We start from the raw sequence: 15,860 nt of genomic DNA on the forward strand, positions 1-15,860 counted from the left end.
ATTAAGCATTCCCAGTGCCTCATTATCTGCATACTGTAGTTTTTGTTTTGCATATATGTTTTTACATCTTACAATAGTCAGGCTACAGAGAGGGTTTTTTTTAAAGGTGTCTCACTGCCATAATGGCATTAAGGACGATTCACAGCCCTGGTTCCCTCCTCATGTCTTGCAGTCACTCCTACTCACCACCCTTCTCCTCTCTCCTCCCACCTCTCCTCCCCCTACAAGGCTTCTAGCCTGAGGGCAGATAGGGCATCTCGTTATGGTAGTTGTAGTCCGGGCACACCTTCTGCACCAGGCGGTAGTCCGTACTGTAGAAGGAAATGTAGATACAGATGACCTTGAAAGGCTTGGAACAAATCCAGGACACATGGCTTTGAATCTGTTCCTGGAAGCAGGTCTTGGACGGGTCGTAGTTGCACAGCGAGGTGCGCTTGCTCCGATCCACCTTCTCATAGTCCACGCGGCAGTTGAAGATCTTGGAGTCCTTGGGGTAGACCACGCTCTGGCGCTCCAGGTCAAACTCCACCGCCTTCACGGGTGGCACCAGGCTGACTGAGATGTTGCCCTGGCCTGTGGAGTTGTGGCGGAAGTAGACGCTGAACGTGCCATTACCGTGATCCACAATCTTGCCAGTGATCAGCAGATTAAGCCTCACCGTCTTAATATTGGAATAGAAGTCTCCCCAGCCAAACATCTTCTTGAACTTGCCAGTCTTAACAATGGGCCGGCGTTTGACCCTGGAGCTGGAGGCGTCGGGCTTGAGCAGGTCGCTGCCCAACATCTCCCAGAACTCCTGTTTTGAAAACTCCTGCTTAGAGAAAGGGACAGGGGAGCGATAGGGCAGCTCCAGAGATGTGGCATTAGCAGCTCTGCTCTTACTGTGAAGCATCCAGCGGCTCAGGGGTGAAAGGGAAGCCTGCCCACTCAGTAGGCCCACCGTCTTCGAGGACTCGTCTGAAGAGCTCTTGGGGCTTGAGGAGTCATCTTCTTGACCCAGAGCCACCTGGAAAGAGGAGGTGGAGGAAGGGATCGAAGCAGAAAATAGAGAAAGAAAGCAAGCAGTTATTAGCCAGGTAGAAAGAAACGTGGACAGAAAACAAATTAAAGGTTTAATCGATACTTAATTTACCGTTCATACCTCTAGTGGTAGTAACCGTGACATTCTATCAATGTTATATATATAAATAAATGGTTGAGATTTTGCAGGTATCGCTATTATTACATTCTTTTGTTTTCCTCAGCTACGACAGAAAATACTCCTTTATGTCTACTTTTCACAGAGCTGATGTAATTCCCTATAGCTTATAAGATCACTAGTAATGGGCTCATATACCTCCTCTGAGTTACTGGTGGGGCAATAGGGATCAAAGAACTGATTCCAACAGAAAATCCTCACCAAAACTGAATTCACATAAACCATGTTTCTGTGGCCTTGTGCAGTTTAATCAATATTTGGGAGGGTGGACAATTTTCAACAAAGGCTATAATCCTGTAAAACAATAAAGCCTTGTCATTAAGAAATGCTTTCTAGTGTTGCCATCAGAGATAAGAGGTTAATTTATGTGTTTAAAAGGTTTCGTGGTCTGCCAAGAGGAGCAGGATTTATGCTAGTGGTTATAAAACACTAATTTCTACATTGTCTTGGTGTCCTAATGTTTCCCTCTCAAACAATTTCATTTCCACTGGATCTGTGTCATAAAAGGTCACTTGAAAATCATCCAAACTGGAAAGACATTTTCAAACGAACAAACTCAAAGTAGGATAAGCTGTGTTTTCTGTTTTAAAGAGAGTTTTTTTTTTTTTTGCTTCTTAAGCAGTGTAGTTTGAGTCTGAGTACAGGAGAAACTATTAATGCCTTAAAAGATTTGGTTGGAGGATCAAAGTGTTTGAGGAAAGGGAGATGGGCAAGTTGGGTGGGGGCTAAAGAATAAAGTGTAATGTCCAATTAAGACTTCCAGTGTTTTAATTAAAGAAAAAAAATCTGTGTCGGCACACACACACTCACACACACACTCACATTCACACTCACGAGCTGTCAGATGTTAACATCGACTGAGGGGAGGGGAAGAGGAGTATAGGAGATAAGATAGCACTGCTGTGCTCAGCAGTAGCTTTGTGAAGAGTGTGTGAATGTGAGAGCAATGTAATGGGTAATTATTCAATGGTAATGATCTATTAACAGGTAGCTTCTGTCTAATGTGGCATGGACGTATCCAGCATTAATACAGTATGTCCTCTGGATTTGGCGGTGGAGAACACAGAGCCACACAAACACGCATCATTTGTGAATTCTGAGGTGTAGTAAACGTGAACAATCAGCGATGCAAATGTGAATGGTGGAGTATGTTTGTGTATGCATGCATGCTCTACCCACAGAGATTTTACAATAATGCATAATGCATGCATTCCCGTCTACGCTCTGATCCATCTACTGTCTTGACTGCCAGGGCTTCCTTATATTGGCTTAGCTAGGATTATTAAGTCTGACTCATTTTTATTCCATTTTATGCAGGTTTTTCAAGCTCACTCAGATTTGTTCACTTGCACCACAGTCAGTCAGTGATATTGATTTTCTGTCTCTCTAAAACATGCATTTCCTTTCAAAACAACGTGTATCGCATTTCAACTGACTTGCGAGGATTCCCGCTGATGTGGTTGCGGTCTGCTGTTTGGCGAGGACTTCCCTCATCCCCTTAATCTGGCTTTACTCCCATGGGGGTGTTAGAGGACAGACACCCTCTCCTCTAGTTACCTGTCTGATGCTACACTTACACTGCTGCTCAGATCCTTCAGCCTCCCAACAGAGGCTGATAACAGTCCTGACATGGACTCCTTCCTCTTGGATCAGATACTTCTGATAGCATCTATGAGAATCCCTAAATCGTTGTTAATGAATGAAAAGTTGGGAAAAGCTGAAGACATGACATTGATTTTAAACTTTTTAAATGTGTCTTTGTGTTGCAGAGGAGGGAGATTAGGCCAGACAGGATGACTGTGATGACAAATACACAGTTTGCCACAGCTCGTATTGAAGACTAGTTATGTGTTTGATGCCTCTTCAATGAGCCACCGGCTGTTGGGCGCAGAGGGTAGCTCTCTGCCTGCCTCCCCAGACAGCACTTAAGAGCCCCTGTGGTGTCCTACAAAAAGACCCTGTAGGGTTCTTGAAAAATATGTCACTCTTGATTCCTATGAAATCTGCCCCTTGCTTTTATGATCCTCATCATTTTGCCAGCTCTGCCACTTGTGTAAAGTGACTCTCAGATGGCACGAATGCTGAACAGAAGCATATTACAGTAGATTTTGTTGTAGCTTACATGTTGAGCAAAGGATCCTTCCTTTCTCGTAGTCTTCATTAGAGAGCCTGAGAGACCAGGCTGCAGGAGGAGAAATGAAGTGAGCATTGTGCTATTGTTGAACAGAACATTTCAGTGTCTGGCACTGCTGGAGGTGTCAGATTCGGTGTGAAGCACCACTGTCAAAGACAAATTTTAGAATGAGTTTAATATGGTCCTGAAAAAAAGATGGCTACTGTAGTAAGAGAACACATACTGTGCAGCTGCTAAAATCGGATATGATGCATTTAAGTACTTCTGTGTTTAACCTTTTACAGCTCATAAGTGGCCTGATGTATGTATTTTCCCCTATTATTTGCATGTTTTGGTGTTGGAGGTCTTGTGAATGACGCATCTCTAAGGTCACTGGGGTCACACATTACACAGCAGCACATAGCACATTTTTTATCATTAAATGTTATAACAAGCACTACTTTTCCACTCCAGTCTGAAAAACTGCATACTGCTACAACTCTCTTGCCACATTGCATTTAACTAGCAGAGTATATGAGGTGTAAGATTTAACTATCAGCACACTTCCAACTTTGACTTATGCAATGTAAGCAAGTTGAAACACTGTAAAATAGCCCAGGAGTTCACTGTTGTTTTCACAGTGCAAAAGGATCCATGCATTGCTACACTTTGAGATATATTTTTACATTGCATGAATACATGCATATCCTGACATTGTTCAGTTGAGCACTAATGTTGTTGCACTGAATGATATAACGTAAATAAGTGTTTGCACTTTAATGTCAAAGGTTTTACCCTTCACTAGCTCACAGTAAAAATCTGGGTGTTAATAACCATAACCACAATGCAGTGGAATGATGCTTTGATAGATGAGAACAAGTTTTGTTTCAAGTAAGTTTTGTTTGATGAAGCTTGCCAAGATGTATCCCAGCCTTAAGTACTGTAGGCAAAGTGTGGGCGATGGGCAATCAGGTCTTAGTGAGGGGGTGGAGGTTGAGGGTGATTTTGTCATTTGTCATGTGTGCTAAGTGAGTCAGTGAAACGGCTGGAGAAGATGGGAGCGGGCTGCAGGCTCTGTCGCTGTGGTAATTGTGAGTCATTCAGCCTCAGTGAGCGCAGGCCCCAGGCCTCTATCCCAGCAGGGAATTTGGGGAGGGGAGTGATCTTCAGAAACCTGCCAGCTCCTCAGGCAATAATCAGCCTGTTACAGTGACAGGTACACCTTTTTAACCCTTTCCCCAGATGACAGAAGCACATTGTTGTCATAATATAGCACTGAGATCAGGGAGCCACTTAAATTAAATGCATGCCGTGACTCTCACAGAAGCTAAGGACTGGTGACAGACCAGTGTACCGACCAAAAAAGTAAGATATTATCAGACTTGCACTTGAGTTTACACATTCAGATTTGGGCTCCTGAAAAATGACAGTGCTGTCATTTGTCTAGCAGAAATGCTAGCGCTCTCTGGTTTCAGCTTCTCCAGTGTGAGGATTTGCCATTTTTCTGTTTGGCATTTTAAAACCCTCTGTGCAGCTGTATGCAGCTCTTTGGAGTGTATTTGCATCTTTAAGCTGCTTGTTCACATTTACTGCTTTGGTTTACGCTTTCCAACCTCTTCTTAGATGCAGCAGGGAGCTGTTTTCAGCAAGAAAAAAAGGTCTGAAAGCCCACTGCACACTTCCTGTCCAACAACAAACAGCAAACAGACCAGCTCACTGGTGAACATTGTGGAGCATTTAGTAGCCAAAGAGCCAGATATTTCCCCCAGGAGTTGGCGAATACCAAAACAGCCGTACATCCATCTGGTGGTGAGAAACACAACTCCAAATAAGAGCTAATGTTGCTCAGTATCTACTGGATGTGTAAATTGTTTGCTAACAAGCTTGCCATATCAACTTAATAAGTGCTTAGGGGTCAGTTACTTTAGGTTTAAATAACAGAGAAAAATAAAGAGCAGATTAATTCAGTCAATTTTCTATACCACTTGTCCTCTGGATGGTTGTGGGGGCACTGAAGGTGATCCAAGCTGACATTGGATGAGAGGTGGGGGGATAGGCTCCAGCAGATCCCTGTGGCCCTAAATAGGAATAAATGGGTGGATGGATGGATGGATAGCAACGGTGAGAGAAATTTAGTCTAAAAACATTAGTACAAAGTAATGTCTAGACTATATGTAATTATTCTTTCAGCAACATTTCAGTGGCAATATTTCACTGTAGACTTTCTGCAGGACCTATTGCATCCTAAAGTGAAACCAGTCATGGTGATTGGCTTTATAAGTGCTTGGCCTGCAAATCACTACATAAATCCTCCCTCATATTTATAAGTAAGTCTATGCTTTAGTGCATGTTACAAGTTTGAAATTGTATTTTTATGAATACATGATTTGCAACAAACTAAACTGATGGATGAATTGATACAGACAATCTGCCTGTTGGGCCACCCAGCAGGACTAAAAGCATGTGCTTGTCCTGGGGAGCTGACAGTTTAAATAAGCACTTAATTTTCCTCTGACTGCTGAGTTGAAATCTTCATCTCCAATATAACATCAATTTTTAATTAAAGACCCAGGCAGCTCAGATTTCTTAAGTGCTCGTCAATGCTTCATTCTTCTTTTTTTTTTTTTGCTTCATCTTTCTCCTCTACTCATCTCCAGATCTAATATGTTCACTACAGGAGACCTCTCTGTTACACGATTAAAGCCTATAAATGGCTGTGCCATTATAACTAATTATTCTTCTAGCTAGTGTAGATCCAAGAAGAGGTGAAGAAGAGAAAGGTAATTTCACAAGAAACAAGTCATTTGACTGTTAATAAATAATTAAATTTTCAGTGGTCAATGTGGTTTGGATCTGCAGTGGGTGAACAAACCCACCACACTGAATCTGTTTATTTTAAACTCTTTTTCTGTTCTTCCTTTTTTTTTCTCTTCTCCAGCCTCCACCTGCTTTCCAAGCTCATTTTGGACAGGTTCAGTTTTGTGGTCCCAGGGGACATGGGGCTCATTTTGTATGCTCTGAGAGGAGCTGGGCACTGAATTGGCTATCAAATTTTTACATTATAAGATATCGACAAGTTGGCGGTGCAAGGAGGGTGGAGAGGGGCAGCAAGGGGACAGTTTCTCCCAAGGGAGTGAGGCGCAATGCATGGTCTGATGGGGTGGAGCTGATTAAAGCTGCTGCTACAGTATCCACACTTGTCTGGTAAAAGCTGGAAGGACTCGTCAATCGTCTCACCAAGGTTCAGGTATAAAAACCTTCAGCTGAATGCCAATTTATCAAGGGCTGTTGTCTATCTTAATGCACCATTGACCACATGCCCAGGAGTTTTATAAGCACCAATATCTTGCCCATTTAAATGCCCAGTAAAAAGGAGAAGATGAATAATGCCTTATGCTCCTGAGAATAAACTGGTTCAGTAAAGTGGCCAAATCAGAATCTTGTTTAACTTGGCAGCTTCCAGCTCAGAATGTGCATAACTCTGCTTACACTAGATACTGAGATCTGAGCATTAGTCGACTGCTGCCCTTAAAGCATAGATACTGGGTGACTTAAGGTGAGTTAGATGGATCCATATTTCTATGGAGATTGCTGCGATTGCAACCGTGCCTAGAAACATGCATATGACATCAAACCCACAATTTCTTTGAAAATACCAAACAGCTCGAGTGACAGCAAAGTACCAAACTGCTTAACTAGCTTTCTGTTTAGCAGCTGCCTTTAACAGACCAAACCAAATGTGAGCAGGGAAGTGAAATCTGATCACAAGTGCTTACTTGTGAGACATTTGACACGCATCCCGACAACAGGTGTGAACTGCAGTCCATCTCAGTTGATTTGAAACTCTTAAAACAACCTCCTGTATGAACTGAGTGACAAGTGACCTCTGGCGTTCAGGAAAATAACCACCTCTCCAGAAAAACGAGAGCATTTCCTTGCATGACATTTGTTAAGTTTCAGTAGCAAAGACAAATCATGTGTGCTGCTGTTATCTTGCTACACAAAACAAGCTTAGGATGGATGGGTGGACATACAGAAAGGACTGTGGTCTGTCTCCCACCTACAATCAATGTGGATTTCTTCTAATGGTGAATTCAATCTTTCTTTGAACTTAACCCAGTAGAACATTAATCTAACCAGACCTTAACTGCAGAGACAGCAATTAAAATTCTTGAAACAGTGGCTTTTTTTGGTGCACTCAGAAAAAAAAAATCTATTTGGTACTTTGCAAACGTTTGGTAAATAGAAAACAATGCAGAGTGCAGCTCTTAACAGGGTCACTGTGAAGTGGGGCACAGGTAAGTGCATGACTGCTCAAATTGATCCAGGAGTATTAAAGGTTAAAATAAATGTTAGTCATTGCTGGCCTATATTCTACAACAACACGTCTTCAATTCAATGCAGAATCTCTTTGCTCTGCAAAATTCCTACTATCCATCACTTGTACTTCTGTGGAGCTCAGTTCCCTCAATTCCCTGATCCTTGTCGCTGTGCACTGCCTTAATTGGACCCCCCCCCCCCTTTAAAGACCCTCAGTTGGCCTTGTCTGGACATGCGCACCACTCTGACCCTGAAAATCACTGTTCCGTCACTGGGCAGCACGCTGGTAAACTTCCCACAGATATCCATTCACACAGAACAGACTGTTTACAGATTGTGAGAGAACTGAGAATATAAATGGGTTCTTGCACCGCAGTCTTATTCTGGTGTGGTATCGAGTGGCTCCCACGATGAGGTCACCATGAGCCTCAGAGCCGGCAGCATCAGAAAAGCTTCAGTTTGCCTCACTGTTAAACTATGCTGACAGCCTGGTGTTCCCCCTTCAAATAAGCTCATGTCCCCTGGTCCCACATCGCCTCTTCTAATAATGTGTGAATGCCTTCAGATCTTCAAACAACAGAAGCTTCAGTCTATGTTGACACTTTCCATAAGTTTGCATTTTCACAATGCAGTAAAACAACCTCACTATTGTCAGTTCCAGCAGAAGCTCTCTGAAATTAAAACGTCTGTTATGGATTTTCCCATCCCTAGTTATTCCTCTGTGTGAAAGTCAAGTGCATCTTTATCTGGATCCCCTGGGAGTTACACCCACTCATTCTACCCAAGGCTACGAGTCATTTTTCTTTAAGCTCTGAACTGTAATTCACCAGCAGACAAACCTACAGATATCCTTCCAGGGTCTGCTCTGTCTTCCAAAGAGCAATGCCACAATAAATTGTGCTGGTTCTGAGCAGACAGCGTTTTCTGTCTCAGGACAGCTCGGCGCTTCACAATAAAGGGCTGTCAGTGTGTCAGGGAGCATGCTTCCTCTCTGTCTGTCTTTCTCAGTCGCTCTCTGCGTTGTGGGGCTGCTGGGGGGGGGGGGGGCCTGAGGGAGGAGCTGAGTGGAGTCCTCCGCTGGGTTCCTCAGCAGGTGGTCAGGGGAGTAAGAGGTACCAATCTGCGATCATTCATGCTGTGATTGTACATAACTCAGGCTGTTTTATACCACAGACAGGAAGCCACAGATTCTGTCCATTATAGCACGAGTAACACTGTTCAGTTTTTGGTTATTTATTTATAACAGATAGTGTATAAAAATAGAAGATAGTGAAAAGGTTTGGAATTAAATTGTTAAAATTAGAGGGGAAGAATCACATCAGATGTTCGGGTAGAGTGACTTCCCTTCAAGACTATAATTTAAGGCTGACAAAATAGTTTTACAATTATCTATGTAATCCAAGTGCAGTTATAAATGCAGATTCACAATAACATGTGCACTGGCAATTAGCAATGAAATGCTGTGGGAAGACAAAAGTAGTGAAATTTGAAATGCATAAACTGAACAATTTACAGTTTGTGGAATCAACAACTAGTGTTATAAAAATGGTAAAATAACAGAGCTGCAACTAATGACTAATTTTCATTATTGATTGATTTCATCACATTAACCTTCCAAAACCTAAAGACATTTAATTTTCTTGGAATGACTGAAATTCATTTATTATCACAAAAGAGGCTGATTAATTTTCAATCAGTCAACTGATGCTTCACTGTGGTTCTTGTATCATACACGAAAAGTCATCCTTTGATCGGTTTTTGCTCACCAAGTAAAATCCATCAAAAAAAAAAAAAAAAACAGACTCTTGGTTTCAGAGATAAAAATGAAATAATTTAATATTGAATGAAAGTTTATTCTGCTTAATTTAGCTATCTGATTTAGTTCATTTGCATTATATATCAATGTTGAATCACTGGTTAATTTAACAGTGGCTGCTACTGGAAAAAAAGGCTGTCCTTCTTATTGTGCTGCTTATGACGAACATGACGTCCTGCTAATTGTTCCTCTGAACTCACCACCTTCTAATCCTTCTGTTTTCACAGGGGGGATACAGGACAGATGCCACCTACACAAGAAATGCTTCTGTCTCCTTCCACTGTGGTTTTGCAGCCAAACTCTCCCTTATGATAGAAATTTGACAATTATGAATGAGTCTTGTGTTTCTGGCACCTGTGAGGGAGATGGCGAGGAGAGTAGAAGCTTATGTGCTCTGACATGCAGATTGCAACAAGGATGGCAGAAGGAAGCCTCACAACAACAAGAAAGACCAAAAAAAGAAAGAGAATACTATTCACTGACTCACATTTATGTACTGTATGGAATATATGCTTTATGACAGAGGGATTTTTTTTTTTTTTTTTCCATTTGTTTTCTCAGGATTAAGGTGGTGTTTCTGCTTAGCTGGGGATGTATCTGGGCGGACAAGGTCAATGACCCTGCGAGGAGGACAGGTATCTAAGAAACTTGAATCTAAGACTTTTTGACAGGCACAGAGGAGTCTGATGTCGTTAGAATTAGCGTCAGACAGCCTCTGTTTTTTCAACCTTACGCGCAGATCTTCATGTTTGCATAGTGCGTGTTTGTTGCACCGTGCTGTCATGTGTTCCAGGCAAACAGCAGGCAGTTTTGTTTAGATATTACGCCTTTTGTTGTCTCAGTTGTTGTACTGTTATGTTAGGATTCAAGTGTCTATTCTGTGCTGTACAGCCTAATCACAGACCCTTCTTTGTTATGAAAGAGATATTGGCCTTGTGAAGCTTCCAGTGTAAGAACATAATTTGTCTTTAATTGAGTTGCAATGTGAAAATGCCTTTTTGGTGATGGCAAAGTCAAATGAAGGTTGAGAATAACAGTTTAGAAATAGACAAGATAGCAGCACTAGATCCTAATTTCTCAATGTGAATTCATCAAAGTACAGTGTATAGTGCACGCAGAGAAAAACACGGCACACAAACCTTGGAATATATGTGAATCTCTTCACTGAAATTCACTCTGCAAAAAATGCCATTCTGCATTCAGCTACAGAGGTGAAATTCAGTCATCGAGCATGACGACCAGCGTCTGCATCTGCACTGAAAGCAATCACAGAGAGTATAAAGCAGACCCGTCTCTCATGGCCACAGACGGCTACCTGAGGCTCATCCTTTTTAGAATAGTCTTGTATGAAAGAGCAACTGTAAGCTCAGTATGAGCATGTCTGAAGGGCTGAGCTCCCACATCCACAGCGATCTTCACCACATGAAGGTTACAGCACATGAAAGGTTAGAATTCCTTAATAACATAAGCCTTTTTGTGGTTGTTCACATGTATTAAAGTGCAGAGCGGAGTGAGTACAATTACAATTAGTTTTTTTTTTTTTTTTTTTATCTATTTACAATAATTCTTTAACCTGGCATGTTGATTAAAAGTAAAAATCTTATTTCCATGAAAAGTGGAAATTGACATACATTTCATAGTTCTCCATTGGGGCGTTTGAGTTTGAGGGCACTTCTGGTAGTTGTTCCTGTTGCTGAAGGAGAGAAGGGCACTTGTCGTTCACCTCATCCCTCCCAGATTTCACCAACCGCTCTGAGGATTCAGACTGTGCTGTGCACCATTCAGACACCCTGCCTCAGCTGTAATTATATTATATTATCACGTGGTTTCACGGACAAATTCTTGCATGTTTTTGTGCAAAAGAGAGAGGAAAAAAAAAAATTAGTGATGACTGTCAATAAACCTCTGAGGTAGATGTTTGACTTATCCTTCTTTTAGTGCTAATCTACACCTACTCTCACACCTCTCACTTTTCCCATTTCTCTTGTCTTTACACCACCCTACACCTGCACTGCATATTTTCAATGTGTCAACTTATCTTCCATAGGCACCTGTTATTCCTCAGTTTACATGATAAGCTCAGTTCACCTCACATCTGTTTAGTAATTAATATGTCCTTACAAAGACCATAACTTTCACGCTAGAGCTGAAATGATTAGCTGCTTGATGGACAAATAATCAGCAGCTATTTTGCCAATTAATTAATCTTCATTTCTCAAGCACAATCGACAAACATTTCATATCTTCAGCAACTCAAATGTGATCATTTGTTGCTTTCCTTATCTTTCATTGCAGTAAACTCATCGTTTTTGAATTGGACACATGAAACAAAATTATTTATTTATATATGTCACATTAGGCTCTTTTTCAAATGTGTTCTAGTTAAAATAATTAATCAATTAATTGGGAAAATAAAGAGGAGATTAATTGATTATGAAAATTATGGCTCGGCTTAACTAGTGACTGACCGCCATGACTGTAAACAACCAGGACCATAAAAGGACACTAAACATTTCCCCTAAATATTCCAGATTCTCTATGTGCAGTCGATGTTTAGTTTATTGAAACAAATCCAGTCAGCTTGCTGCGAGTCAAAAATGAAAAATAACTGAAACTGCTGCCAAAAATAAACATAATTTCTCAAGCAGTCAATTATACAACTGAGATGGCTTATATTATTCATAACCCTCAATTCAAATACAGAGAATAATTAACATTCAAAACACATCATTTGTCACATAAACAACAGCCAGAGTGGCACCTTGTGTTAATAGTCATCTATATTAGTTGCCATTTGCAAAACGTCCCTCGAGACCTAAACCCTCTCTGAGAATAGTGAAGCTATTACAACAATCATCCAAATTGAATTTTTAATGCATAGTAGGCTTATACGATTATTAATCACACTTCTTTTGCATAATAAAAAGTTACTTAACTTATTAATTGCGCCATAATTTATCACTGTCATGGGGCAAATGAATTACCCAAGATCTCCTGCTGAGGGATGTCATGTACGTTTTTCATAGATACATGGTCTGGAGAGGGGGGAAAAAAGCCTCAATTAACTTCATTATGATTAGCTACAGACCTTCTGGGTTAGAATGGGCTGTAGCCCTGCAGCTCACAAAACGCTCTCACAACCAAGGCAACACAGAATTGAGTGTTAAGCCTATTATCCCACATTCTTGTATCTAGTGGTACAACAGCTGAAAAGACACTCATCTCTCATATTTTAAATCAGCATGTGGCCTCTTCGTTCATTCATTTACAACCACTCTCCGTGAAAACTCAAATCACCAAGAGGGCCATTACTTTAGTCTAACCTGAATAATACCTTAATATGAAAACTACAAGCTCATCGTTGTTGCGACGCAGACAGAAACGGCTGCATCAGAAAGCCTCTCAACCTCACTTAAGTGTTTCCACTGGAGCTTGCTCATTTCCTGGGCCCTGTGATGAGTGAGCTGCACTCAGCCCAGGGATTTCTGAGCAGAAGGGTGTTGTCAAATTTCCTCATGTAAATCAAGAATCGATTTCTCATTAAAGACGGCTTTATAATACATCTGCAGATCTCCAAGTTGATTGTAAAGTTAGGCTATATAAAGTAGGAAGCTTTGATTAAGACCACAAACACGGTTCATGTTTGCTCATCATAGGGTTGTATGTCAGTGGGGGTCCTTATAAAGGCACTGTAGTTTAACATGGGTAAAATGTACCATGGAGATATTTTTTTTTTAATGACTTTATTTAATATTAGTTGGGTCAGTTAAAGAACAGAGAAACTTTTTAGCTCATGGCACAAAATAACAGTTTTTATTCATGTCTGACATTAAGGTGAGAGAGCTCTCATTACAAACAAACAAAAAAAAGCTTGCTCCACTTTCTGTAGATCTTTGGCATCAAACAAAACACACTCCCTGCTCTGGTCACCATCACCTATAACCTTCATTTGCAGGTTTGCAGCGCATGAATGTAGAAATAGGTACAAACCTCATAAAGGATGTTGTGTCTATAGCCAGATGTGAGAAATGACTACTGGATGGTGAGCTTACTTTTTCCATGTCTCTCTGCTGTACTTTGTTTGGCTGACAAGTCTTGATGAAATCGGTTCATAGGTTACACATCAAACTGGCGAAAGCGATGAAATCATTTTCTAAAATGTTTGATTTGGCTAAAAGTTGAGGGTTTCAGCTGCCTGCACTGGTTTATTTGATTCTTTATATGCTGATTGGCCGGTAAGTTGCGCGCGCAGTCACATAAGTTTAATGATGTGTTAGGACAAACGCACAGAGTTAAAAAAAAAAGAAAAAGGAAAGTGTTGACGGCCATCGGAGACGAGGTGCGCTCAGCCAGCTTGTGTCCACTGGGAATAATGATAGCGCCCCCGCCTTACCTGTCAGAACCTGCTCAAAGTGAGTGTGTTACTGGCTTAATAATTATTAAGTGAGTGCAAAAATAACAAGACATCAGAAGAAATCTCGATGCAATCCGGGGGCAGAGCCCAGAAAGCGGGAAGAAAGCGGGAATAAGGCTCTCTGGAGCCCGGCACGAAGGAGATACGCGCCTGGTAATTTCTTATTTTGACCGGTGTTGGCCCTCAGCTGTCACTTACCCTCTCACGTGTGTGTCCTTAAAAACGTAATCTACTTCTGATAGCGACTTTGGAAGTTGATGCGGCAAACCAGGCGCAGACACCTTATGGTACCTCGTGACGCAGGTACGAGGTGTTGCATGGATCATAGAATTTGGAGCAAAACGAGTAAGTGTGACTTTCCCCCACTCCCACTCTTATCTTACCAAACAAGCGGTTCCGTTGAGGAGAAGCAGAATGAAGCCGCGGTTGGGACGCATCATTCCGGCGCGTAAAACCCACAGCTCCCCCTCCTCCAGTAGCAAAAAAACACAAAGATTTAAAAACTCCCGCACACGGGCTGTTCCTTCTTCAGGAAGATGATCTTCCACCGGCACCGGATCTCTGTCGGCTGACGCACGGTCCCATGTCCAAGACAGGCTGAAGTGTTGTTTCCATAAACCTAAAAACCGCTGGAAACCACTTGGAGTGCCCCGTTTTTTGTCTTTTCTTTTTTTGCACCAATCCCGGATTTGAGTCACATTAGTTGTGGCATAAGAAATCCATGGATATGCGGCAGGCTTTTATCATCCATGCAGAAAAAAATGTTGAGATCCCAGCTCAGGGTGGAACGGATTGACTTGTGAGTGGGTAGATTGTAACTGGTCATCGGTGCCAGTGGAGATCCTGGAGCGATGGAGCTGCAGCCCCCTGCAGAAACTGAGCGATGATGAGACTGGCAAGAGAGAAACACGCGCTTTAACAATTTCTACTCTCTCTCTCTCTCTCTCTCCTGCTCTATCTGTTTGCCTCTCCCCCTTTTCCTCACCACAAATCTCTTGTCTCTCTCCCCCTTTCTCTCCCTTCATCCCCCTCCTTTATATCTCTCTCCCCACCTATCCAGCATCTCCCTCCACTTTCTCTGATCCTAGTCCATTCAATTCACCCTGAACACAATCAGATAAGAAACAATTAAAATAAATAACCAGTAGATAAGAATAAACATCTGTTCAATTCGTGTCAGTGCCTCTGTCTCTTCCAATCCCGTCCCAATATATCTCACATCAGTTTTTCATACCACAGCAACCTGCCTCAGTAATACATGGACACAGACTTAGTGAGCACATCTCAACACCACGCCTGTCATTAAATATAATCATCACTGTGGGTGGGTGAAAATTATTGACTAGGAAAGATTGTGTCTGTTTTCACACCATGATTGTCAAAACAAAATCAATTCCTATGTCATATGGTAACCGAGGATGATGAAGCAAAGGGTTGCTGGTGCTGAGCTTCGCCCTCATGCATGCTGTCACATCATACATGTTACAGTCAGATTGTTCGTCCTCCCCACAGGCCGCCCACTGATCCGGAGCCCTACAGGACAGTATCAGCGTACACTGTGAGCACCAGTGAACCAGTGACCGTCACCTCAGCGGTGTGTGATTAATAAAGACTTTCCCCAATAACTTACAGTTCATTAGGAGCATTAATGGACTGAAATGCAAGATTTCACTACGTAGGTCCCCTGGCTCCAAGCAGCTCCATGTCTGCTTAATTAGACTCACAGATGAGTTTTCCTCGCTCTGTCCATCTCCATCTGCCTGTCCATTCCTCCCATCTTTCCATGTAGCTCTCATCTACCTGACAAGCAGCAGCGAAGACCTTCTCTGTGTCTATTACTCACCATGTCCAAACCTTGTCAGTGTAATTTTCTCTTGGATCAACCCGTTTTAAACCTTTTGATCTGGTGCATTTTCAGCACTTCCTAATAATTTCTGTGGTGTTATCTGCTTGTGCTGCTGTGAAAGGGTTAACTGATATCAGTTCAAGGGTTAATTGG

The 15,860-nt window shown here is 41.9% G+C and overlaps 1 protein-coding gene across 1 annotated transcript; it reads right to left on the reverse strand.

Annotated features, from left to right (window-relative positions):
• Positions 1 to 232: 232 nt before the first annotated feature.
• LOC113141294 (neurexophilin-1) lies at positions 233 to 14,301 on the reverse strand. Its single transcript, XM_026325621.1, has 2 exons — positions 14,245 to 14,301; positions 233 to 1,006 (listed from the first exon to the last, which is right to left on the reverse strand). Exons 1-2 carry the CDS (start codon positions 14,299 to 14,301, stop codon positions 233 to 235), a joined length of 831 nt encoding a protein of 276 aa, XP_026181406.1.
• Between the last annotated feature and the right edge of the window lie 1,559 nt (positions 14,302 to 15,860).

Source organism: Mastacembelus armatus, chromosome 8 (genome assembly GCF_900324485.2).
Source record: "Mastacembelus armatus chromosome 8, fMasArm1.2, whole genome shotgun sequence".
NCBI lineage: Eukaryota > Metazoa > Chordata > Actinopteri > Synbranchiformes > Mastacembelidae > Mastacembelus > Mastacembelus armatus.

What these genes read in the sequence shown, in the direction of transcription:
- LOC113141294 (XM_026325621.1), bottom strand. Translation starts at nt 14,301, where the DNA reads ATGATGCGTCCCAACCGCGGCTTCATTCTGCTTCTCCTCAACGGAACC. An exon ending in TCAACGGAACCGCTTGTTTG is followed by an intron (nt 1,007 to 14,244) that starts GTAAGATAAGAG and finishes TCCTCTTTCCAG; the next exon opens with GTGGCTCTGGGTCAAGAAGA.